Genomic DNA, 26759 nt, shown 5'->3' on the forward strand with positions numbered 1-26759 from the left:
ATTTATGTAGTACATGTACTGTATATATGGTTTATTATTCATAAAATCTGTCTGATTGATAGTACTTATTGGTAGAATCTTTCTGGCTGAACTCCTCTGACATTAAGCTCTTGTACTGCAGTTATTGTTGTATTACAATTTCCAACAAACATTCTTCCCTTATCACATCCTTCTATAGCTGCATTCCTTAAAACTTCTGGGATTCGCATCAATGATTCCCGATTTTAAAGCAGGAGATACTGGCTCTCCTGGGACCCAGGCTCAATCTCTGGCAACTGGAGAGTTCATAAGTATACATGTTAATCTGCCCTCATGAAACCACCAATTTGCCTTAGATATCCCTGTCAAATAACCCATAATTACCCACAATCTGACCCCCAGGCCTGTAACAATGGGGAAAATACTGGTGTATTCTTCAACCATGTTCTGAAAGGAATTCAAGTACAGGTATGGGATTTATAATCTAGAATGCTCAGGACCTGGAGTTTTCCAGATAAAGGATCATTCCATAATTTGGATCTCCATGCCTTGTCTGCTAAAAAATCATGTAAACATGAAATAAGCCCAATAGGCTGGGTTTGCCTCCAATAAGGATTAATTGTATCTTAGTTGGGATCAAGTACAGGGTACTGTTTTATTATTACAGAGAAAAAGGAAATCATTTTTTCAAATTGTAATTATTTGATTAAAATCGAGTCTATGAGAGGCAGCCTTCCTGTAATTCGGAGCTATCTGGATAATGGCTTTCCGGATAATGGATCCTATACCTGTACTGTGTGTGTGTGTGTATATATCTATATATATATATATATATATATATATATATATATATATATATATATATATATTTAAATTATCCAAACTCCAAACTCAATTTGAGTTTTAATTAGAATTTTGAGATTTATCATACTTTAAAAACTCGAATTTGACTATACGCCACATAAAATCTGCCGAGTTCATATATAAGTCAATGGGAGATGTCCAGTGACCAATTTGAACATGTTAGTAGCCTTCCTGAAATTTTTCGGACAAAAAACTCGAATTGAGTTTAGTCAAATTCGATTTGAGTTTTGGTGGCAGATTTATCTAGTGTCAAGTGAATTTGAGGAAATTTTCGAAGTAAAAAAATTCGAAATTGAAAGTAATTTTTTGGATACTTCGACCATCGAATAGGATACTACGACTTCGAATCTACTTCGAATTAGATTCGAAGTAAAATAGTTTGAATATTCGATAATCGAAGTACTGTCTCTTTAAAAAACTTTGACATCAATAGTTCGCCAAATTAAACCTGGCAAAGTGGTATGTTAGCCTATGGGCACCTTCTAATGCAGTTTTCTAAGTCTTTACACATCGAAGTAAAATCGATCGATCGGACGCTAAAATCGTTCAATCGAACGATTTTACTTTGATCGTTCGATGGCCAAATCTGGTGAAAAATCCTTCGACTTCGATATTCGAAGTCAAAGTATTTTAATTCGATGGTCGAATTTTAAGTATTTTTTACTTCGAAATTTGACCCTTGATAAATCTGCCCCTTAGAGTCGGTAAAATTTGTGTTTTAGATATTCTATTTTTTTTTAATAAAAAATATGATCTGGTGAAGCACCGTGAGGGCCAGTGCTTGTTATATCGGCAGATGAGATAGTAAGGAAGAGCCACCGCACCTCAGATTGTACTTTAATACTTATTGGCCTTAGTTTGATTTTGAACTGTTTGTGTCATAGTTGTTTGCTCAACATGATGAAAGGAGAGAGATTCTATACCAGTGATCCCCCAACCAGTGGCATAGGAGCAACATGTTACCATTGGACGTTGCTCCCAGTGGCCTCAAAGCTGGTGCTTATTTTTTTATTCTGGGCTTGAAGGCAAGCTTTAGTTGCATGAAACAGGCTGTACTACCAAATGCAGCCTCCGGTAGAGCTGTCAGTCTACATAGGGTCTATCTATAGCTAATTACAACCCATATTTGACACCCCTAGGAACCTTCTCCATGTAATCGTAGCTCATGGCTGGGTAAAAAGGTTGGGGATACCTGCTCTATACTACCAGAGAGTTTCTGAAGGATACTGTAGAAAACGATTTGTAATATGTGCTGAAGAATGATCTTCTAGGTCTCTCTGGTCTCTCCAGAAAGTGTTTGAAGCCAGTGGAGATTATCATCTACCAACTACTGTGACTCACTTCTCTCTCAAGGTTCAGGTTACTCAAAAATATGCCATTGGAGCACAGTCCAAGGGAGTACATTTTATGACATGATGGCTGGTTTATTCCTCAAAAACTGGTATGTTTTAGCTGCCTGTGGTTGCATTCGTGTGGGTTTTCTGAGCATTTCTGAGGTGAGCTCAAGCTACAAAAAAGTATATTCTAAACCTTCCACTTTATTTAAATAGCAGGGTAGGGCAGTTTGGGATGAGTTGTGTTTTTTTTTCTAGCCTACAGAAAAAAGCAAATTCATTTCCTGAATAGGAAAATATCTGCTAATAAAATATCTATTAAAAGGTATTTTTTCTGAATAACACTAAAGAGCTTATTACTCAGACAGGACCATTATTCCAAATTCTAATAAATATAAAAAAGCATGTTTAATAGAAAGAAATATGTATATCATATGAGCGAGTAGTTTGCCATTTTCTGTAAGTCTCTACTAATGGCACCGATATATCAAAACATCATAGATGTTAGATATTGTAATGTGCGTGTGTGTATATGTAAATATATAGTAAACTTCAGAATTCTATGCAAACATTTCAGGAACTTTTTACAATTGAAAATATCATACTTGAGCTAAGGTTAGGGTAAAGGTTTTGCATAAATAAAAGATTTCCTTAACATTCGGGGGGAGGGGGAATTGCTGCACTCAGGTACATAACAAACATGCATACATTCTGAAAATGATTGGGTTTCTTCATGCAGACAATGAGACAGCTACAAAGTAGTTGAGGATAAAAGTTTTAGATAAAATTCCAAAAGGAAAGTACTAGAGGACTAGAGTGCAATGCACTAGGACTCGGCACATTTAATTAAAAGATCAAGGTTTTTTTACCTAAATATTGATCCCACTAATCTCTAGTCAGTCAGTAACCTGTCAAGGATGAACTGTTTTCGTTTACTTAAAAAATCATTACTGACAAATAATGCAAATAATAGCTTATTTTATATGTCGGGGCAATCATTTATTTCACAGTATCTTCACCAACCACCCTAAACTGTAGAATCAAAGATACCCATAAATTCTACAAATCTACTTAATGTTAAGGAAACATGTATCTTGGAGAGAATGTTTCTGTTGCATGTTGTATTGCTTTAACTATCTTCCTTCCCTGTCATAATACAGGTATGGGATCCATTATCTGGAAACCCATTATCCAGAAAGCTCTGGAGTAGGGATGCACCGAATCCAGGATTCGGTTCGGGATTCGGCCAGGATTCGGCCTTTTTCAGCAGGATTCGGATTCGGCCGAATCCTTCTGCCCAGCCGAACCGAATCCGAATCCTAATTTGCATATGCAAATTAGGGGCGGGAGGGAAATTGCATGACTTTTTGTCAGAAAACAAGGAAGTAAAAACTGTTTTCCCCTTACCACCCCTAATTTGCATATGCAAATAAGGGTTTGGATTCGGTTCGGTATTCGGCCGAATCTTTCACGAAGGATTCGGGGGTTTGGCCGAATCCAAAAAAGTGGATTCGGTGCATCCCTACTCTGGAGTACGGGAAGGTCATCTCCCATAGATTCCATTTTAATCAATTCAAATTTTTTAAAATTGTTTCTTTTTTCTCTATTATAATAAAACAGTATCTCGTACTTGATCCCAACTAAAATATTAATCCTTTTGGAGGTAAAACAATTCTATTGTGCTTATTTCATATTTAATTGACTTTTAGTAGACAAAGTATGGGTATACATAATACAGATTACAAATCCCTTGTCCGGAAAGCCCCAGGTCCTGAGCATTTTGCATAACAGGTCCCATACCTGTAATATAAACTTTTCAGTGTTTTAAAAAGGTGAAGTGAAATCTTAATGGGAATATAAAGATCTAATGTAAAATCCTGACACATGGATAACCTTGCAAGTTGGCAGCAGTCTCCAAGCCATGTATATAAAGTGACCCAGCAGTGACTGAGCTTGCTTCTAAACCTCAGGTGTAACACAGCATTTACTAAAAGGGAAGAAATGTGAAACAGCAGGTGTTCATCTTGATCATAATGCCTATCAAGACCTTAAATAAACTCTGAACGTTGAAATTTAACTGTAGAAATGAATAAACACAGTGTTGGCAGTTGTCACAGTTCATTAAAGACTCTGTGAAGGGAAACCTCAGTATTTAGACAAGGGAGAGATTTTTGTATGCCGACCTATAAATTAAATCAGTATTGCAATTTTATTGCTTCTGAAACTCAGCCTTGTTTTTGGAAGTTTCATTTCAACTGATCCCAGTGGATGGAACTGTGGCGCTGACACGTTTTCCATGTATTACTTCAGGTCTAAAACCTTAAACAATTAAGTAAAAACGAAAGCGTTTTGCAAAGTCTGCAGTTCTTTTATCAGAACTGACACTCAACATAAAAGCAACAATATATTTTTCTGTTTTTGGACCTGTAACAGCTGAAAAATATTTTGCCTTCACTTTGTGTCTGTTAAAATCTGAAACTGAAAAAAAGGGGATGAAAACTATTTTAGAGAAGCTGATTAAAGGAGCAGTATACTCCTTGTTCAACATAAGTTCAAACCTCTCCCTTCACCCATTACTGTGAATGTTTTGGCAGCTGGAGTCCATTATAGAAGGGTATTATCTGTGTGCTTTTAATCTAAATATCTACCTCAAATATGGAGTAGCTTCAGTTGTTCCTGTCTAGTAGTGATAGGCGAATCTATGGTCGTTTCGATTTGCTCAAAATAATTTTGACACACGTCAATTTTGATGCAATCTACAATTTTTATATTTTATCCAAATGGGCGTCCAAATAATTTTGGCGCGCGACGAATTTATGCGCACGACAATTCAGACGCGCGACAAATTCGACTCAGTTTTGCGAATTTGTTTGCTGGCATCGAATCCATGCCTGCCTAATTTATTCGCCCATCACTACTGTCTAGCTCTATTTATTGTAGATAACATTGTAAAGCTGGCCAAAAATGAGATACCATCATACGAAACAACGTGGAGTTTCACAACATTTTTCGTACCGTGTCGAGCAGTCGTTTAGATCGGACAGGTTAAAAGATTTATATCGGCTAATGATAATATCTCTGCATGTATATCCCATATCAATGGGAGACTACTATTTGTCGGACATAACTTTTGTACGATAGCTGCTTGTCAATGATGGCCCAAGCATCGTGGGATTTGTTCTCTTTACTACTTTATATTAATCTGAATGGTTAAATGCAGGTCGTCCGATTGTCACGGACGATCGGTCGTCCGACATAGGCTAATAATCTGCACATCTATGGCCAGCTTTACTTAGGTTTGTTTGATGATTACTCCATTGCAATTTGCAGGATTCATTTGTAACCTACAAACAAACAGTGTGATGTGATGCATTGAGTTTAGTGCAGGCTAAATTATTGCTTGGACCCACTGGTGGCTAATGTGAAAGCAAGTACAGATAATTAAAATGTGATGGCTTGCATAATGAAGAAGAACCCCATATCACTCCTGAAATTATCGGTGGGTATGGTGAGTGGGGCCTTACAGCCCTCCCTGACATATATGGACCAATGAAGTGTATTAGTTAGAGCATTAGTTACAACCAGTGCTAATAGTCTTCAGCAGCTCCACAACGGTGTTCTGCTTTGAATTCTGCTTGAGTTCCTACACTGGTGGGTGGTGACTTGGGAAACTACCTACCCTTTCTGGTGTCTCTCATTGAGGGAGCTATTACTGAAACTTGCCCTCACACTTTCTAGTCATACAGTACAGGTCTTCTCCTACAGGGAAGTCCTGCCATAGGCTCTAAAGCACCATACACCACCTCTAGCAAATGGGTTTCCTTTCCTTTTATGGACTAAGTAACCACCTGATGCCCCAGGCCTATAAGAATTCCTAGCTACTCTCAAGGTATACATAACCAGTGGATAGGGAATTCCATCACCTTCCAATTCTAACAAACCCAATGCATAAAGCTGGGCTCTATTACTTTCTGTTAGGGAAGTATTGACCATTAATTCCATAAAGCTGTCCAGAGCATGCAAAACATCTTCATGCCCCACATATTAAGGAATCACTAAAAGAAAGACTAGCAGACATTGATACAACTTCAGAGAATAGATGATTATTTTCATGATCTTGACTTGTTATAAGTTATGGCACTACAATTCTAGTTTAATTCTTATCTACAATCTTGGTGCCCTTTAGTTAACTTCTGTTTGATTGGGGGTGCTTACCAACCCCTAGTGATTATATCTTTCCTTCTCCTTTAAATAAATAAGATGCCTGCTTTTCATTTCCTCTATTTAAACTCCACACTTACTTTAAGTCACTGCTTTGCCTTTAATGCTGAATTGCTTTTAATACGTTAACACCCTGTACTTTGAAAGTTCTTCAAAATGCTTAGCACAGTATACTCTCCTAATCGGAAATAACAGGGCTCCAAAAAAGCTTAGCATACAGGGAAAGATGTAATTATTCCTTTCCTATTTCAATCTTCAACTTGTTTGTAAAAGTCCTTTCTCTCACTTTTTGAACTTCTTTAGCGTCAACCAGTCTGGGAATCTGAGGCCTTGTCTGCCAGAAGTGGAGGATCTCAGAACCAAAAGATCCTAAAAGAAGCATTAACCGCAAAGGAACTGCAGAGCATGGAAAAGCATCTTGCTGGTATGTGCTAAAAAGAGATGTTCTTTATTGTGTCATAGGTGAATGGGAATATTCCTCCGTCTGACTCAGGAAAGACAGAAAACAACATGAAACCACCAGCTGCGTTTAGTCAGGAACGTCCTAATATTATCTACTTCGTTTGGCAGTGATGCTATCAAGGGTTTAGTGAAAATTTTATATTTTAGCAATTTAAGCCATTCTTCTGAAATGTTCTGTTTTTCTTTTGCCCGCTAATTTATATTGCAATAACAACAGGAATAAGGCACTTAGGACACACTTAAACTGTTCTGAATATTATTTTTTTGGAGAACTTTTCAAGGCAAATATTACTTGTTAATTGCTTTTTTTCCTGAACTGTCCCCAATCATAAGAAGTTGGAAGCATGGGGTAGTGGACAAACTTTTGTTTTCATTAGAGTACCTTTTTGCAGTCTATATTTATTATACTAAAATGTAGCTGGCTGAAAAAAATCTACTCACTGATTGGCAGATTTGGGTTACTGCCCAGTGTTGATAAATGAGTCCCATGTTGTTGTCCCTTTAAAAGAGTTGTTCACATTTGAGTTAACTTTTAGTATGATGTAGAGACTGATTCTGAGACTATTTGCAATTGCTTTTCATTTTTTATTATTTGTGGTTTTTGAGTTATTTAGCAGCTCTTCAATTTGCATCTTAACCAATCTGGTAACTAGGGTGCAAATTACCCTAGCAACCATGCACTGATTTGAATAAGAGATGGAATATGAATAGGAAAGGGCCTGAACAGAAAGATGAGTAATTAAAAATAGCAATAATAATAAATTTGTAGCTGTAAAGAGCATTTGTTTTTAGACGAGATCAGTGAAAAAAGGCAAATAATTAAAAAAACTATATAAAAAAAAAAAAATAATGAAGACAAATTGTAAAGTTGCTTAGAATTGGCCAGTCAATAACATACAAAAAGTTAACTTAAAGTTGAACCACCCCTTTAATATTCAGTGTGATGGGTTTCATTCAGTCTTTTTCACTTACATTCTCCAATAGGAGACAATGGTTAAAGGGGACCTGTCACACAGACATAAAATGCTGTATAATAGAAGTCCTTTTCAAATAAAATATGAAACCCAAATAATTTTTTCATTAGAACATCCTTACCAGTTGTAAATGCATTTAAACATCTCAACTGCCATTTATTGCCTTAGCTGCCATTTATTGACATAGAGGCAGGGCTGGCAATAGCTTTCACTTTCAATTCTGCACTTCCTAGATGTCACTGTTCCCCCTCCTTCCTATTCTGGTGCCTAGAATTTGGGATAATGCAAAGCTTGTCTTAGGGTAGGACTACACGAACGATTCTGGCGCGATCTGGCCTGCTGCGGCAAAACGCATACGACAAAAATAAGGTAAGAGTTAGAATTGTCGCATGATGTCGCAGCGTTGATCCAACGCAACACGACTGTCGATGTTCTGTCCCTGACAGAAATTATATGAAAGTTCCCTTTAAATCTTTTCTTTAGCGTGCAAGACTCACTATACTGCCACTGTCAGCAGTCTCTTTTTTTTTATTTTAATAATTTATTTCAGTAACTTTCATGCAACTTTGAAGTGCTAAATTAGTGGTTCAAGTATAATTTATTAGAAAACGTCTGAGGCTCAATGTCACACACGGTGTTTTGTTTCCGGCTACTTGTAGCTTGTTAAAATAGGTTTTATTGTTTTCCTGTGGGGAAGCCATGTGGGGTACACAGAGTTGAATGATTTTACCCGATGGGTGACAGTAAAATATATTACTATCCAACTAGAAAAAGCCAACTGCAAATATGATGCTAAAATGAGAAGCCAAAAGAATTGTTGACTAAATAAATACAGATATAGAATGTATTATCTGGAATCCTTGGGACCTGGAATTTTTTGGATAATGGATCTTTCCGTAATTTAGAAACCGTACATTAAGACTGCTAAAAAATCAGGGATTGTTCAGCTTTGAGATAACTTTTAGAATGATGTAGAGAGTGATATTCTGAGACAATTTGCAATTGGTTTTCATTTTTTATTGTTGAAGGTTTTTGAGTTATTTAGCTTTTTATTCAGCAGCTCTCAACTTTGCATCTCTTTTTGCAAATCTTTTGGCAGTTATTTTACATCTGGAGTGGCACCTGAATTACAGGGAGTTGCTGCTCACACCTATTGTCCCAGCAAATTAAATTTCAGAACTCATTTTGTTCAGCACCTAAAAAATACTTTCTGGTACAACAGAATTTGTTTAAACCATACTTATTTGCTATTGACATGTGGTATAAAGGAAACACACTGGACTACATTAGTATATTAATTTAAAGAGACGCTGACACCAGAAATTAAACTCTTTTTTTACATCTATCATAATATACAGTATAATATAACATTAATATAAGGAACGTATAACTTTGCCATAAAGTATTTGCACAATGCTTTTACATTACCTGTCTGGTGCCCTGTGTTTCTCTATGAGGGGGCTGCCATATTTGTACAGCAGGAGTCCGTTAGCATTAGAAACTCTAACTGACTGGCTGAGATAGGATAGTCAGGTTGGCAAAACAGTCAGGTTTACAAACTAACAATTATTTACAAAAACAAACTCTCAGCAAAAAACATGACCTATAGGTAACTTTTAATGTACATTCATATTTTAAAAAGTAGTTTTTTAGTGTCAGTGTAACACCCTCTTGACGATCAGTTGGGAAAATCCGGAGCTTCAGACCCTCCTGATCGAGCTCCCAGACATGGGGTCACCTACCCCAGCCTTAGAGGCCTTCATGCCTCTAGATAGTGGCAGCTGAACTCACTAACTCCTTAGTGAAGTACAAATTAGCAGAAATCCTCCAGCAGTAATGCTTGTGAGCACATGGCAATCTCTTTTTATAGGGGGCAGCAGCGACACCTTGTGGCTACCTTTGGGATCAGCCATGCTGCACCAATCACAAGGGCTCTGCCCCTTAGGAAACCCTGTATCTCAACCATGAGGCTCTGACTGAAAGGGAAAATTAACCCTTAGGGTCCCTACATTAGTATTACTTTAAATGATACCATTAGACGTTATAGTAGGTTGTATCACGAGTTTTTAGACCTATCCTTTAAAAAGTCAAGTCATTTGTTGTCCTTGACTATTCATCATTTCTAAAATAATAGAACACTGCTATATATGATCAATATCTTGAAAGTGTGTTGCTGCATGAACATTTCTAATTGGGTATGACATTCTTTGCTTCCCACACTCTCAAACGTTTAATGATTATTACCCTCTGCATATACACAGTGCTGGTGCAACTTATCCCCCTAGACTCCTTAGGAAGTTCTGCTTAATCGTTTCACAGCTATTTCAGCCTGTGCCAGAAGGTACATATCAATATGTTTCTAGCAAAACATTTGGCAGAACCTGTTGTACCTAGTTCTCAACTTTTACAGCGTCAATCACTATAAACTGCTTCTTGAAAATCAAAGATTTGAGATTATTGTTTTTGTAAGAGCTTTAAAGTTTAAATGACTATTTAAAGAGACAGCAGCTAAGATAAACTCAGATGCCATGTTTTTGCAGGATCAAATATGTATACGTTCTTCTTCCTCATGGTCTTAGAACTACTTGTTACAGGATCTAGCGGAACATCTATGGTGACACATAGGGGCAGATTTATTATGTGGTGTCAAAAACGGTGGAATAATTTGCCACACGTTGTCAGGCATCGCTTTTTCTTTGAGCAATTTCTGCCAGAACTTGCTTACAAAGGTCTGAAGCAGTGTAAAATAATGGCAGCAAATCTGGCGTTCATGTGTAAAATAAAACACACTTTGATAAATTTGCCATTTATTTTACGCCACTTTTTTCACAGTTTTTTTTTTTGGCGAATTTCATTTTACACAGCATAATAAATAGGTCCCATGATCTCAAAATTTATAGGCCAGTACAAGCGAGTTGGGTAAACTGAATGTTGAATAAAATCTTTATAAAGAATACACAGTGGCTATACACTGAACCTTAGCGAAGGATAATTATATGTAAAAGACACATTCTTCTTCATTCGTACGCCTATATATTTGGGGTTCCCAAATGCACAAAATAGGGGTATTTGAAGATCACAGCAGCAGAACATTGTCCACAAACAGCACCACTGGATGACCACATCCCATTATTCATGTTACAAAATATCTTGGAAATTGTATTTTTATATCTAAATGCAATAAAGTTTACAGCTACAAGTGCAGGGAGCAAAGTGCAATTCCCCATTGTAAAATGTAAGGCTATGTATATTTTAAAGAAGGGTGCACATTATGTCTTATTATACACCAAGGGGCAGATTTATCAAGGGTTGAATTTCGAGTATATGGGTGTTTTTAAAAACTCCCATCAACTTGAAATTTGAAAAAAAAAAACGACCAATCAAAATTCATTAGAAAAATCAAATTTTTAAAAAATGGGTGAATAGGATTGAGCTACAAATTCGATTTGAATTTTTTTTTCAAAAGTCCACCAAATGACTCCAAAATTTGATTGTAAGAGGTTCCCCATAGGCTTAAACACCAATTCGGCAGGTTTTAGATGGCGAATAGTAGAATTTGAATTCTTAAACAACAGTACATGATCAAATTTTTTTAAAATTCAAATCGAATTTGGACTATTCCCTAGTTGAATTACACTAAAATAAACTCGTACATGTTCATTAAAAGTGGTTTGATTGGAGTCCAAAATAAAGAATCTTTTGCTCTTCAGAAACACTAGTTAGCAAAGTCAATTAATGATTTTATTGAAAATCCTGACTTAAAGGAGAAGGAAAGCTCCAAGACAGTTTATTGCCAACATATTAGCCACAATAGTGCAAGCTAGAATGCTATATTTATTCTGCAGAATGCTTTACCATACCTGACTAAACAGCTCTAGACACTGTCTCTGTTTGTTTAGGATAGAAGCTGCCATATAAACTTTGTGTGACATCACTTCCTGCCTGAGTCTCTCCCTGCTCACTTACAGCTCTGAGCTCAGATTAAAGCAGGGATGGGAGGAGGGAGGGGGAGAGGAGCAAACTGAGCATGCTCAAGCCCTGCCCTGGAGGTTTCAGCTGAAAACAGGAAGTCTGATTCAGAAGCCCATGAGTACACAATAGAAGGAAAGAAATGTTGTGTTTCTTTTAACAGAGGACTCAGAGCAGCATTACTCTGAGGGTTTACTGGTGTATATATATAGACCTTTCTGATAAAGCTTACCTAATTTTAGCCTTTTATTCTCCTTTAATGAGCATTGGTCTCATTTCTCAAAAACTTTGGTCTTTCGGTAATAAGCACAAACATCCTCTTAATAAAGTGGCAGAAAAGTGGTCGGGTTATTTACAAACAGCAATTACTCCTTCCCAACTCTCAAATTCCATTAGTAATTATAACAAATATTTGGTGTCTGAAAACTGGAGAGTACAACACTTTAAATTGGTACACTTGGGCTATGGTAAATTGTATAAAAGGACATCGAGCTTGGGCTCCTAGTCCTTCTGTCCGAAATGTAAACAACAAAAAGTAGACTTATTTCACTACTTTTGGAGTTGTCCTAATGTATACAGGGTATGGGTCACCTTGGAGAAGTTTTTGAATCTCAAATTTAAGCTCCATATTAAATTAAATTAAATCCAAAATTTGCACTACTACATCTGGATTCTCCAGGACTCGTTCTGAAGGGGCGACCCAAACCCCTAAGTGATTTATTGCTCAACCTAATTTTGTTGTTTGCAGCCACTACTAAGAAATTATTGTTCTTAAATTGGCTGTCTGAATCTACTCCTTCTTTACCAGATATACAGTCCCTTTTAAATCAACTCTCCTGGCAAGAAGCGATAAGAATTTAATCAGCAGAACCCTATCTTAAAAGAAGATTTACTGAAACTTGGTCAATATTCTGGTACCAAATTGATTGTAGTTTTAAACCACGTATTCTGGACTTGTTACAGTTATAATTTTCTTATAGTGGTTAATCTGATGTGTTCATAAAAAGTAGTTGTCATTCCTTGTATGATTGTACGGTTAAGAACCTTACATAAATTCACTGAGCGTAATTAGGTTGTTGGTTTTGGTTTAATTTACTTGTTTGTAATCTAGTAAATTGTTTAGGTGGCATCACCAATTAAAAACTATATTTTATTTTTCTTTCTGTGCATTTAGCCACAACAAGTTGTATAGGTGTGCCTTATTGTATAGCTTTGTTCTTTGATCTTTGTTTGAAATCCTGCTTGTTTAATATGAAAACAATAAAAACAGTTAAACATCAAAATAAACTCAAAATTAGAATTTAAAAATTAGAATTTTCAATTCGACCCTTGATAAATCTGCCCCCAAGTCTGTGTGTCATGTGCCAACATCACTAACCATCAATTATAACATAACATATTTATGCAATTGTTTTTATTAATATAGCCACAAAAGTGCAGGGTACAATTAAGTGTCGTGAGAAAATACAGTGCTAGGACAACAGTTGGGAAAGTTCCCTTTCCTGAAGAACTTGCAATCTATGAGGAAAAGGAAACAGAAACAAACATGGAGGGGTAGCACATAATATATTTTACAGCTTATTCACTGCCTTGTGTGTTGTGTTAATATAATTTGACACTTTCTATAATGTTGTGAACATTTATACAAATTATGTCTGTTCAACTTATTTAGCAGTAAAAATTATTTAATGCAGATGCTCATTTTTATTCGAAGAGGCTACTGCACCTTTAACTGTTGTCAGTTCTTTGATTTTGCGGAAAACATTTGCAAAGGTCACGTTTATTGGTATTTCTAAAAAGCCCTTCTCAGACTTAATGATTTTTGCAGGTACTTTAAACGAAGGTACTCAATAAATAAAAGTGTTTTGTTCCACCCCCAGAACAAGTACCTACACGAGTCTGATTCACTGACAGTGTTAAATGATCTCTGTGTGCTAATATATTGTTATTATTGGCACATCAAAGATACAATTATACTTTCCTTAAAAAAAGGTGAAGTTATAAAATGTCAGGTAATACTGGTTCAGATATTTCACAGGTAACCATATTGTATTAAATTCAGTCGGGGATGAACTGTGGGCTTCTTTCTTCTAGCCATTTTATATTTCAGCAAGTGGCAAACATTATACTTTGAACTGAGACCCCTTATATCTGTCAATGTATCCCTACATGCAAAACAGTTCCTGTGAAGATAGAGGAGAGACCCATCGTGATCCTTAAATAGGTGTTGGTTTTTAGAGCTGAAGAGCTGATTCTCTAGTTCAGAACCTGGACCTTGGCCAAAGGGAGCCCAAGCAACTTGGAGCTAGTGGAGTTATATAACTCACAATAAGGGGCATATTTGTCAAGGGTTGAACTTAGAGTCTATGGGCGTTTATAAGAACTCCCATAAACTTGAAATTTGGATAAAAAATGACCAATCTAAATTTATTTAAAAATTTGAATTTTCTAAATTCGGGTGAATAGGATCGACTTGCAAACTCGAATCGAATAAAGTTTTTTCAACCAAAAAATTCAGATTTACCGACAAAGAGCCAAATTCACTAAGCGCCGAAGCGCCTAACGCTGGCGTAAATTCGCTAGTGTTACTTCGCACCTTTACGCCTGGCGAATTTTCGCTATGGACGTAACTACGCAAATTCACTAACGCGCGCAGTGTACTGAACGCTACCTTTTATGCTAGACTTCCTTCGCCACCTCAGACCAGGCGAAGCGCAATAGAGTAGATAGGGATTGCTTCAAAAAAAGGTCAATTTTTTTCTAAGTCCCAAAAAACGCTGGCGTTTTTTCTATATTATGGGTGATAGGCTGAAAAAGATCGAAAAATTTTTTGGGGCTCCCCTCCTTCCCCCCTACATTTCCTAACTCATGGCAACTTAACTAAACAGTGGGCATATGTGTAGGGCAAAAAAAAAATTTTATTTGATGTTTTGAAGGTTTCCCAGGCATTTGTAGTGATTCTACGTATTCCTCCATTGAAATTTGAATTTGGCGCCGTATGCAAATTAACCATCGCTAGCGTAACTTCGCTTCGCTTAGCGAATTAACGCTAGCGCAACTTCGCAACCTTACGCTACCCCTGTGCGCAACTTCGGATTTTAGTGAATTTGCGGAGTGCTGGCGAAACTACGCCTGGCGAAGTTGCGCCTGGCGCAACTACGAATCTTAGTGAATTTGCCCCAAAGAGGCGGATCTGGGCCATCGGGTTTTTTCCGGTGTCCCGCTGGCCCAGTCGGACACTGCTGAACATCAAGCTACGGGAGTAATAACAACTAGATGTACAGTAGAGTACAGATTACAGTAGATATGCAGTTTATTTTTCATGGAGTCAAGGAACAGGTTATGGGATGGTTTTATAGTAAGATATTTCTTTCTAATAGGATGGATGTAGCATATTTTCAAATATTGTCGTACAATTCAGATTTTTACTTTATTTGCAGTTTCAAAAAATTTTTCCCGGGACCATCCCTGGCATAATGGCAAAGGGAAGAGGAATTCATGAATGTATTCAAGTTCATCTGGTTTTCCTTTTTTGCAGATATTGAAAAGGACTTGGCATTGATGGCTGAAGCAAGCATGTCTCGGAGCCCAAGCAATCAGCCAAGTGGCATGCTAACCAATGAACATCATGGAAGCTACCATTCCTCTCAAATGCAGAACGCAAGACCACAAGTGCCAAACCAAACCTCAAACAGCTTGCATCTTCATCTTCAAGGGAACAAAACACCACCTCAAGCTGCAAGCAGAACACAGGGTACCACGATTTCAAATAGTCGACCGCAGACTCCAAATTCACAGTTAAACAAACTTCAGACTCCTCTGACTCCATTAGGTAGGCCTGGGACTCCAAACAGCTTGTTGTCCCGGCCACACACCCCTAGTAGCCAAGGAAGTAAGGAAGGAAGCATTTCAGGACAAACGAGTAGATCGATCACTGGTAAAAGTCAAATTGGATGGACAACCAACACGCCAGCAGCTGTTCCTCCTCAAGCAGGTGCAGACATTGTAGGAATTGCTTCACAAAGAAACAGTGTTACAGAAGTAAGAATCAAGTCTTTGTATAGCTATTATCAAATGTAATGAGGAATGTGAGTAAATTCCAGTGCACAATATTGTTAGAAGAAATGTGTTATTATTAATCTTTATTTTTATACAGTGCTAACATATTCTGCAGTGCATTACTGGGATAATACAACATTCAATGGAGTTGTACAGTCTAAGTTCCTATCATACACCCTGAGGTCAATTTAATCAGGAGCCAATTAACCTGCCTGTATGGAAGAAATGGAGGAAACTGGAGTACCTGGAGGAAACCCACGTGTGCAGCACTTATTGAAAGGAGGCAAATAAGTACAGATAACAAAGGAGAGCTTTTATTCTGAATCTATTGCTTTGATGTTGCTAATAATCCTGATAAAGAAAAAGAATGTAGCACAATCTTGTTATCCATTGCTGTGCTATCAAAAGCACTCTCCCTGTTTATCAAACCACCTAAAAAACATTTCACTATTCGTCTAATACATAATAGGGATCATTTACTACCCCAGGGATGCAAGTGCATGAGCACTAAGGGGCCAAAGAGTTTGCCCTCTTAGGCTTGGGCCACATGGGGGGGGGGTGAAAACCGCTAGTTGAAATCCACTGGCTGATTTCTGTACTACCACAAGCAGTAGCCTCCTCTCTCTTCCGCATTGAATCAGCTTGTAGCAACTTTGTCCGATTTTGGATCAAAATGTAGAGACTTGTGGTTCTTCGAAACCCGACAATAGTGTTCCCGCCGAGCCTGTTCAATGCAGAAGAGAGGGGAAGCTACTGCCTGCGGTAGGGCTATTGGTTTTCGGCCCCTGTGTGGCCCTAGCCTCAGTGCTCACTTGCAGAGTACTTACACCTCTGGGGTTGCTGTACTCTACCCTGAAAAGAGGATCAAAAATCTTCCGCTGGGTGCAGAGAGATTTGCAAATTAGAGGTGGATAGGGAGCAGGCACCTATGTGTCTCTCCCCACCCCACTTAGATTGAGTACTGACTAAAGCTAGTCAATGTGGTCCCCGATCCGACGGGAAAATGAAAGTTTCCCAATCGACATCTGCCCAATTTTTCCCAGATGGGCCTGTCGGAAGTCCCCATACAGGGGCAGATAAACTGCTGAATTAGTCTAGGCCCGAATCAGCATCTGCCGTATATGGCCACATTAAAGCTGGACATACATTAAAAGATCTGCACATTTGACAACCTCTTTCACCATTATGCCCACAGGCCGTCGGAGCAAGGAGCACACCAATGAAATGATGCGGTCCTCTCTCCAATTGGTTTGTTAAACCTGCCCAATTACTTCAAAAATTCATGTTCTGAGAACTCAAATTCAAAAATATTCTAATTTGTATATATTTTTTTAAATCTTGGCATAAACTCAAATGCACATTGCAGGGGTCTAATATTATCATGAAGATGATATTAATAAAAAACATATTGAAGAACACTGGAGGTGAAGGCTAGAGAACAGGTCAAATTGAGGGATTTTGAGAATACCGGTAAGAGCAAGTTTGAGTTGAAATGTAGGGCATATAGGGAACGTAAGCATATTTTGCTTTTAGGACAAAATCCACAGGAGTTGCCTAACAGGCTTGTAAAAAGATTTGGAGACTAAAATGCCCCCCCCGCCTTTTAATACGTATGGTTTGATTTTCACTACATGCCAGCTAGTCCCCGGGTGTCTGGTAATCCTCTGGACTTTCTGCGTCATATTCACTCTGTTTAAGCTTGCTGTTTATGTAAATTGTTTTATAGCTTAGTATAAACAGATATACATTGCTTGATTAAGTACACTGGAGAGCAGGCAAAGAAAGAATTTTACTTTATAAGCAAACAGTGTAGATGGCTAAATTTTTCAGTCACCTAAATCAAAATAGATTGTGAGCCCTTAGACAAGCCACATACTATACACAGTGCAACTAATCAATCAATCGCTATCAGACAGAGAAACTGTATCTATTAATTTGTTCAGACAACAATATTAAACAGAGACCATTTCCAGACAATCCAACTGAGCTAAGATATCAAGAGCAGCCACCATTCAATTTTCATTGATAAAATCTTGGGGCTTTGCTTTCTGGACTTGCGTGTTAACTGCTCTGACATTCTAGCACAGCTGGATAGGATGCCTTGTTCCATTTAATCTGGCTGCTACATACATGGGTTGGTAATTGTTTATTATATTCTGTACTGTATGGACAAGGGAGGTTTTATGTCACTATGTTATAGAATGGCCTGTTCTTAGCAACTTTGCAATTGGTTTTCATTTTTTTTTTTTTGTAGTTTTTGAGTTATTTGCCTTCCTCTTTTTTCAGCCTTCAAATGAAGGTCACTGATCCCAGCAGCCAAAAACAATTGCTCTGTGAGGCTACAATTTTATTGCTGTTATTAATTTCTATTACTTATCTTTCTGTGCATGCTGTCTCCTATTCATATTCTCATCTCTCATTCAAGACAATGCCTGGGTAAATAAGGGTAAATAAGACCATAGCAACCCGATAGCTGCTGAAATACAAAACTGGAGAGCTTCTGAATAAAAAGCTGAGAAACCATAAAAAATGAAGACAAATTGCAAATTGTCTTATAATATCAATGTCTACATTATACTAAAAGTTAATTAATACAACTCATTTGAGATAAATGCAGTAAGTGCAGCCCAGGATTGGCTCTGGTTTTTCAAGGGATTGGGTAACCTTACATTGGACTCTTTATACTCACGTGCAAATCACAATAGATCAAAGATGTTCTGTTATATATGTGCCTTTCTTTTGTCCATGTATGGTAAAAGTAGGTGTAACATAAGCAGAAATATAATGACATTTTCTCTAATTTTGTTCCCATTGCCCTTCTTTTTCCATTGATGACTTTTATTACATTCATCCCTTGGAACTAAATGTTCACACCGCACCAGAAAATGCAGTTTTATTACATATGAACTTTTTATTGAACTGAAACAAGTCTGTCAATGGTAGAACTATTTGTTTTAATTTATTAGGAGGAATCGTATGAACAACTTCAAGGTTCTCGACAGCCATGGACACTCCCCAGTGACACAGACAGTGAAGTCATAGGGACGGAGAAAGGAAAACGTAAGTCTTGTTTTGTTTAATTGGGTTTTATCGCAGTTATAAGTTATGGACAAAAGGGAATGAACAAGGTTTTAGAATGATGGATGTCTACAGACCATAAGGAATAAGAAGTTTATTTAGTATAAAACTATGGCCCAGATATCAAGTTTGAGCTTCTGCTTTATAGCATACGTTTAAATAGACAGGGACTGTATCTATGAACACACTACACTATTTCTTGTTGTTGTAAGGAGGTAAGAATTAACTTCAGCTATTAATTGGCTTTATTTACAGTTTGGAGGGAAGTTGATTTCCCTTCTATGGTTTAACCATACCCTGGGGGAATCTGGATGTTTCTTAGTGGCTACTGGGATGCCAGATGTTCCTTAGTCCTTAAAAGAAGATTGATTCCAAGGTTCAGACTCTTTTGGCCCTGCTTGCTGTATGGGTTGATGGGGCTAAAATGTCTAGGGCAGCAGACTTAGAAGGAGGAGCAGATCAACAAGGTAGGACTATGACGTGTAAAGGCTAGCTCCCATTATAATTTTTTGATTGAGGGAGAGGTTGTGGCTTGTTAGAGAAGCCAGAGGCTCCACTAAGTACCCCCCCCACACACACACACACACACCAGTGCTTTAAGGTTTTTGCTTGACGCAAAGAAGTAGGTTGTCATCCAGGGCAGGTGGGGGAGAGCAATGTGTGGGGGCCAGTGTGATTGTTATAAATACCCTGTCTGTTGTGAAATTCTAGCAAATAAACAGCTGTGTTTAAAGAACCACTGGAGCCCAAGTTATTATAAGATCTGTAAAGTGTGAAAATCAGTAAAAGATACCATCGTACAAAACAATGGTTTGTACGATTATCAGACTGTGTGTGGAGTGTCCTGACATTTTCTGTGCCATGTCGATCAGTCATTCAATCGATCAGACAGGTTATATTGTCTGATAATATCTCTGCATGTATTGTCGTTATCAATGGGAGACTGTCACTACTATTTGTCTAACCTAACTTCTGTACGATTGCTGTCTGTCAAGTAATGGCCGGAGCACCGTGTGATTTGTTCTCTTTTCTACTTTACATTAATATGAATGGTTAGTTGCAGGTCAGAAGATCGGCATGGACGATCATTCGTCCAACATAGGCTATTAATCTGTACGTCTATGGCCAGTAAGAGTCCTATGTAACACCTGCTTGAGTTGCAACTCACCAGACCTATGTTGAGTAACAAATCAACCAGTGAAGGAAAAGAAGTCAAGAGTGAGTTTATTGTCATTTCATCCATATACGTTTGTACAGTACACAGTGAAACGAAACAACGTTCCTTTAGGACCATGGTGCTACACACAACATAGAAGTACTGGACAACAGACAAAAAGTGCAAGTGCAAAAATTTGCAACTCCTTCAAGACAGGACAGCACAGTGCAAGGACAGGACAAGACAGTGCACACTCAGCAGATGTTATATGTTAAGTAAATAATACTAAACGTCAGACATGATGGGTGTATCATTGTGATATGATTGTAGTAAGAACATTATAAAGAACATGATAAAGTGCAGATGTGCTCATAGAGAACAATTGTATCCAATAGCTATTTATTTATACAATGGTGTACAGTGGCTGTGTAACGTTGTGGTATATAGTAAGGTCAGATAGTGTGTGTGTGAGAGAGATCTGTCTGGTCCTTGAATATTCAGGAGCCTTATGGCTTGGGGGAAGAAACTGTTACACAGTCTGGCAGTGAGGGCCCTAATGCTTCGGTACCTTTTTCCAGATGGCAGGAGTGTGAACAGTGAGTGTGAGGGGTGTGTTGGATCAGCCACAATGCTGGTGGCTTTACGGATGTAGTGAGTGGTGTAAATATCCGTGATGGAAGGGAGACACCTATGATCTTCTCTGCTGTCTTCACTATCCTCTGTAGGGTCTTGCACTCCATGACAGTGCAGTTCCCAGCACAGACAGTGATACAGCTGCTCAGGATGCTCTCGATAGTCCCTCTGTAGAAGGTTTCGAGTATGGATGGTGGGAGATGGGATTTCTTCATCTTGCGCAGGAAGTAGAGGTACTGTTGGGCTTTCTTGGCTAAGTAGCTGGTGTTGTGGGACCAGGTGAAGTTCTCCGCCAGGTGGACATCAAGGAGAACCTTACAAAGTGCTTTTGACAATCTCCACATTAAAGCCGTCGATGTACAGTGGCAGGTGGTCACTCCTAGTCTTCCTAAAGTCAACAAGGCAGTGTTCTTAATAACAGTGATAATCTAAAACCTAAATAACATTAAATTTGAATACCTGTACTGGCATAGTTTTATGGTCGTTTTCTTTTAAGACTATGAGCAAACTTACAGAAAATGTCCCTGTTAATTCCATGCTTATATAATAAAATATAATCATAATAAAAACTTGGTGAAACTGCCAATTTTGCTGATTTCAACCATCTTGGCATGCTTGTTGCCTCAGGGGTGGAAGGCAGTTTTTAAAGACAATGTTGCTATCCCGTTGCATGTCAGTCTGTTCAAACTGAATCTGCACTTTGCTGCATTGGAAGTAAAGGATGTAAGATGAATCTCAGTTCCCTTTCACTGACCTGAAGGAACAGATCCATGCTCATTTTCGATCTGTGTCAATGGCTCAATTGCAAAGTATCTGACGATTTTTTTCTTTAAAGATAAGGATCATCTCCGTTGCTTAGGTAGGGGCTGTCAGGATGATCCCACATTCTTCCGGTTAGAGAATAAAAGCAAACCAATTGCCAGAACTCAAGCTCAATGTAATTATTTGATTATGGTACCCACCTGTTACTACACTTTGAGTTTTGCGGCCATGTCTGTAGTTCAAAGACATACTTGCAAGGAATTAACCTTGTATCTTTTCTTGCAGCCTTTCTCATGGGCTTGTGCTGTGCATGAAGGAGCAAATGCTCTGTTATTTTTTTTTCTTCAATTGTCGAAAAGCATAAAAAGTGACACTGCCATCTCTGAATAATACATTCTATGTGTAATTGAGTATCCCGCTGGCAAGACTCTTATAATTTATGACTTCAAGATCAGGAATTGCCAAATAAATCTTTGCAAGCGGAGCACCTGTTTTGTGACTTAGTAGTTTCATAAATTACAAGGCAAACCATGATTACTGCCTGCTTTTAAATAGCAGATGAAAACCTACAGCTGGAAAAATATGTCATCATATTAAATATACACTTTTTTAAAAGTGTGGGAATTGTATTACAGATTTGTCTAAAGCAATCGGCCTGCACATTTTAGGTTTTAGCATTTGGTATTTATTTTTCATATATATATATATATATATATAAAATCCAGAGCTGGTGCACCAAAACCAAAGGAAATGCTTGGGTGCTGGTTATATACAAAGTTATAAACAACAAAATGAAACCGCACTCCTAGGACTTTGGTGAAGAAAACGTGCTTGGCTTTATTTCAACGTTTCAGCTCCTACACTCGGGCCGTCATCAGGAAGTGAAAAACATATACATATATATATACAGATCTGGTATTCAGGATATCTGGCCAAGCTCCAATCAGATATCGGTTGGAGAGGCTTTCGATTGGCCCCATGCATGGGCCATTAGTTTCCATCTCAATCAGGAGTGGCTGAATAGGCAGATAATATCTGGCTTCAAATGGGCAGATTTAGTTCCCAGTCAGGGAGAGCAAGGTTTGTGCTCAGTCACCAATGTGTTCTTCGACTGATTGTTTTCATTATGATCTGGTCTGGTGCAAATTGTATTTTAAATTCCCTATTTATTTGCACAATGAACATAAATCACAATGAAGATTCAGATGAAAATGTGCAATTTTGAACATATTCCAAATCCTTTTTTGCCTGGGATTTTGCATGCCCCCCCTATATGCCAGAGTGAGATCTCCATCTGCATTGATGTGGTCTTTGCTTGTATTGTCTTTTATGTACATCTTGTCAAACCAAATCTGACTTACTACATTAGGGCCAGACAGGTATGTAATCAACCTGCTGAAATCCACAGGTCCTTTCAACTCCTTACAGCAGGCAGTATCCTCTTCTTTTTTGGCAACCAGAATCCTAGTGTTGGCTCCAGCAGGATTTGGGCACAAAATGGTACAGCTCACAAGTGTGTTCACGCCGGAGCTGAAATAAGTGTTCCGGACACAAAAAAAAGAAGTGGATACAGTTTACAGTGAGGGGCTTTCAGGATTTCAACAGGCTGATTTTGGCCCCTTCTGGCCCTAGACTTATAGTATAAATGTTTTTCTGGAAAGTGTAAAAATGTTTCTCTTGATAATGTAAATAAACATTCTTGTCCAATGAGGTGCTCTGCTTGTGAGGTCTGAAAATAGTGTCATTCAAGTGTGTTGCTCACCCAAAGAAGGGAATCACAATGCAATCCAGTATTGAACCTTTGACCCAATAAAGATGGGAGAGCATTTGATCTTAAAGGGGTTGTTCACCTTCCAAACAGTTTTTTCAATTCAGTTGTTTTTAGATTGTTCCCCAGAAATAAAGACTTTTTTCAAATACTTTCCATTATTCATCTTTTACGTTTTTTCCAAAATCTAAGTGTAAAGTTGAATGTTTGTGTCTGTGGTGTTTGAGTCTGGCAGCTCAGTAATTCAGGTGCAGACTCTGAACTGTTACAATTTTGCAACATTGAGTTGATCCATTTCTCAGCAGCATCTCTGGAGTATTAGCAACAATTGTATCAAGTCTAACAGCTGCCTGTAATGAAACCCAGAGATTCTGCTCAGCAGGGACAAAGATAAGAAATGTATCAACTAAATGTATCCATTTAGAACAGTTTACAGGATCGGCGACCCCCCCTCCCAGAGCTGCTTCAGAAGGAGAGAAATGACAATTTACACTTCAATATTAGAAAAACCGTCACACATAGAAAATAGAAAGTCATTGGAAAAAGTCGTTATTTCTGGTGATCTATCTGAAACCAACTAGTTGTTTGAAGGTGAACAACCCCTTTAAATCATTATTTGTGATCTAACCGTAGACCCAAATAAATCAATCAGCGACTACATTCTTGTCCTTTTTGCTTTAGTCCACTCTTCCCTGTCTCTTGGTTCTTCTTAGTCTCTCTTTGTGTGTGAATGTGAAAAAACCCCTGATATATATATATTTCTGTGTGTATGCTGAAGCTCTTTTACACTCCCCCTAAAAATAAATGCCTTTTGATTGCCTAAAGGAACTGGCTTGTTTTCAGGGGACCACTTTTCCATTCTCCATACTTTCCAAATCAGGGGTCGAATTGAAAAAAAGAAAATCATTTTTATTCAATCAACACAAGCAAACAAATAAATAAGGCAGAAATATGTGTACTGAATGTTCTACTGCTCACTTGTGAGCGCTCAATGAATAAAACCATATTCACTGTCTGTAAATTTAAACTCCCTCTGTATTTTTTTTTTGGCTTAGTAAGTTAGTTACTATCTAGCAGGTCCGGATTTGGACCTGCCAGCTAGGGATGGGTGAGTATTACAAAATTACATTGCCAATAAATTTGTAATTCTTCCTCCAATCCATGAAGTGTTCCAATTCTCCACTCACTTTTGCATGACTCCACTCTTCTTAACCCACAGCTTTCCATCTGCCCCCAATCCAGCCACTCCCCCTCATTTCACCACCCACCATACAGACTTCTGCGTTTTTAAAATGGCTTTACAACACAATATAGAGAGTTATAGAAAGAGATAAGGAAGGCTGCAGTCAGCCAGCCTCAGACAAAGGTAAGCTAATATAAAAATGCCCTTGTCATCTGTATCATCTTCATAGCAGCAGGGAAAGAAAAAGACAAGTTCGTTTTTCAATCAATACTATCATTAAGTAAATACAAAAGCAAAATATACATAGCGAAAGATGGAGCTTCAGGGTTTCCCTATGTATTACATCAATTTTTTAAACAAATGGGCACTCATCACACCTATTCAGAAGTGCAACCAGGAGCCGTTTTGCACGACCACAACTGCACTTGAATTAAGTTAACTTGAACCAATAAGGTGAAGACTAGGATCCGGTTCAGGATTTGCTGAATGGCAGCATTTTTGTAGGATTTGGATTCTGACAAATCTTTAGTGTCTGGACAAACTAAATCCAAACACTGGACAACCAGAGTTAATAGATTTTATTTTTCAGATGTAAATTAGGATTCTTATTCTGTTCAGAATTCAGCTGAATCCCCAAATGATGGATTCAGTGCTTCCCTGGTAATAACATATATATTAATTTTACTCATCTGGATTTATCTGCATCAACAGCTTCAACATTTCCTATGTGTGACAGTAAACATATCAGTGGGAGAAGCTCAGTGCGTTACCTTTGAGTACTTATTCTTCCTAAGCGTCTCTGTATTTTGTGTCTTTCGTCATAACACAGATTTACATTTCAGGCTGATCCCGAAGGAAATGCTCAAACTAATCAAATTTGGAATCTGCCAACTCGCCAAGGAAATCTTTCAATTATGTGTTAGTAAAATAAACCATAAAGTCATAAAATGCTCAAAAGACAGGATGTTCTCAGTCACTCCGAATTGTGCAACTGGCGGGTCCAGGCAGAGAAAACATTTTTTTTATGCTTTGTTACATGTGGTATTAATGTTTATGTATTTATTGCTGCTTTAATTGTTGCGAATATTTATAAGCTTAAAAATACAGACTATGAAAACATTAATGTCACTGTTTTTTATTTGGCTGTTAAATACTCAATACATTATGGTAAAATAAAAAAACTAAGGGCAACAATGAATTTAAAGAAAAAATTGCAAAATGTGTCAGATCCTCTGAATTTGGAGAATAAAATTGTATACGCGGAAATAGATATATGTTCATTGCCGTAATTGCCAACATTTCAGTTCTCAGTATCCTTGCATCAAATTAGCTGTTGAAGGAGTGCTGGTGGTTTCAGTTCTGCAGCATTGGGAAAGACAGCAGGTGGCCTTACCAGGGGTAATTTACAGTGCCCTGCGTGTAAGATGGATAAAAATGGTGTTATGCGAAAAGTACAGTGAATGATGGTGTAACTGTAAGAAAATGCCTGTTTTGTGTATGTGTGATTTTTGATGTTGAAAAGTTGAAGTGTTAAAAGGTGCATTTACAGGATTTGGTCAATAGACGGCAGTGGGTTCTCATTAGTTATATAAGGGTTATATAAGAATATTATGTAAAATGTAATTTCTGCCCCGGCCACTAGAGGGAAGCAGTGGGACAGGGTAGAAAAGGTATAAAAGGCATGGTTCTACCCAGGGCGCGGTTAGTCGGTTCTGAGAGGTATAGATAGATAGAACTTTAAATGGGACACTAGGTGCCATAGCCAGTGAGGGCAAAGTTAGAAAGGGTAGCTGGCACCCCACCAAGGAGTAAGAGGGTTAGTAGCCGTGGTTCAGCCACAGATAGGGAAAAGTGGTAGTCAGGACAGTGTGGACAACCCAGGCGAAAATCCTACCCAGAAAAGCTAGGAGGCTCTGCTGTGGTGGCCTGCTTGGCTGAAGGAGGGAGGTGGCACAACGGAAATTCCTACCGGGGCGAGGTGGAGGGCTCGTAGATCGTACGGCGGACTGCCTGACCGCTAGGTAGTGCGGGAAATGCCTAAAGGCTGGGTTCGCAAGTCTAATGCAATGTGGGGAATGTGAATCACCTGTAAATCTTTTAGAGAAACTGTTCTGTATGCTGGTTGGTGTGTAATTTGTGACATCTATCAAATAAAACTGTTATTACGTTTTTTAAGAAATTAGTGTACTGTGCCTTTAATGACTGGGGGCCCCTTACATGCGCAGTGTGAAAACTGAAAAAGTTACAAAAAAAAAAAAAGGCTGTAACGGGATGTGTTTAACGCTTTGTTTTTTGAAGCCCAAGCAGTGCTTCATTC

The 26759-nt window shown here is 38.1% G+C and overlaps 1 protein-coding gene across 3 annotated transcripts in view; it reads left to right on the top strand.

The window, feature by feature from the left end:
• c8orf34.L (chromosome 8 open reading frame 34 L homeolog) overlaps nt 1-26759 on the top strand; it is a 128970-nt gene that overhangs the window by 93790 nt on the left and 8421 nt on the right. For 2 of the 3 annotated variants that reach the window (XM_018268073.2, XM_041566487.1), the window contains exons 11-13: nt 6702-6822; nt 15342-15844; nt 18829-18922. In XM_018268073.2, the coding sequence (XP_018123562.1) occupies nt 6702-6822; nt 15342-15844; nt 18829-18922 (718 nt within the window). Of the gene's footprint in view, nt 1-6701; nt 6823-15341; nt 15845-15959; nt 18115-18828; nt 18923-26759 lie in introns of those variants that run through there. The other variant, XM_041566488.1, reaches the window with a different exon arrangement.

Source organism: Xenopus laevis, chromosome 6L (assembly GCF_017654675.1).
Source record: "Xenopus laevis strain J_2021 chromosome 6L, Xenopus_laevis_v10.1, whole genome shotgun sequence".
In the NCBI taxonomy this organism is placed as follows: Eukaryota; Metazoa; Chordata; class Amphibia; order Anura; family Pipidae; genus Xenopus; species Xenopus laevis.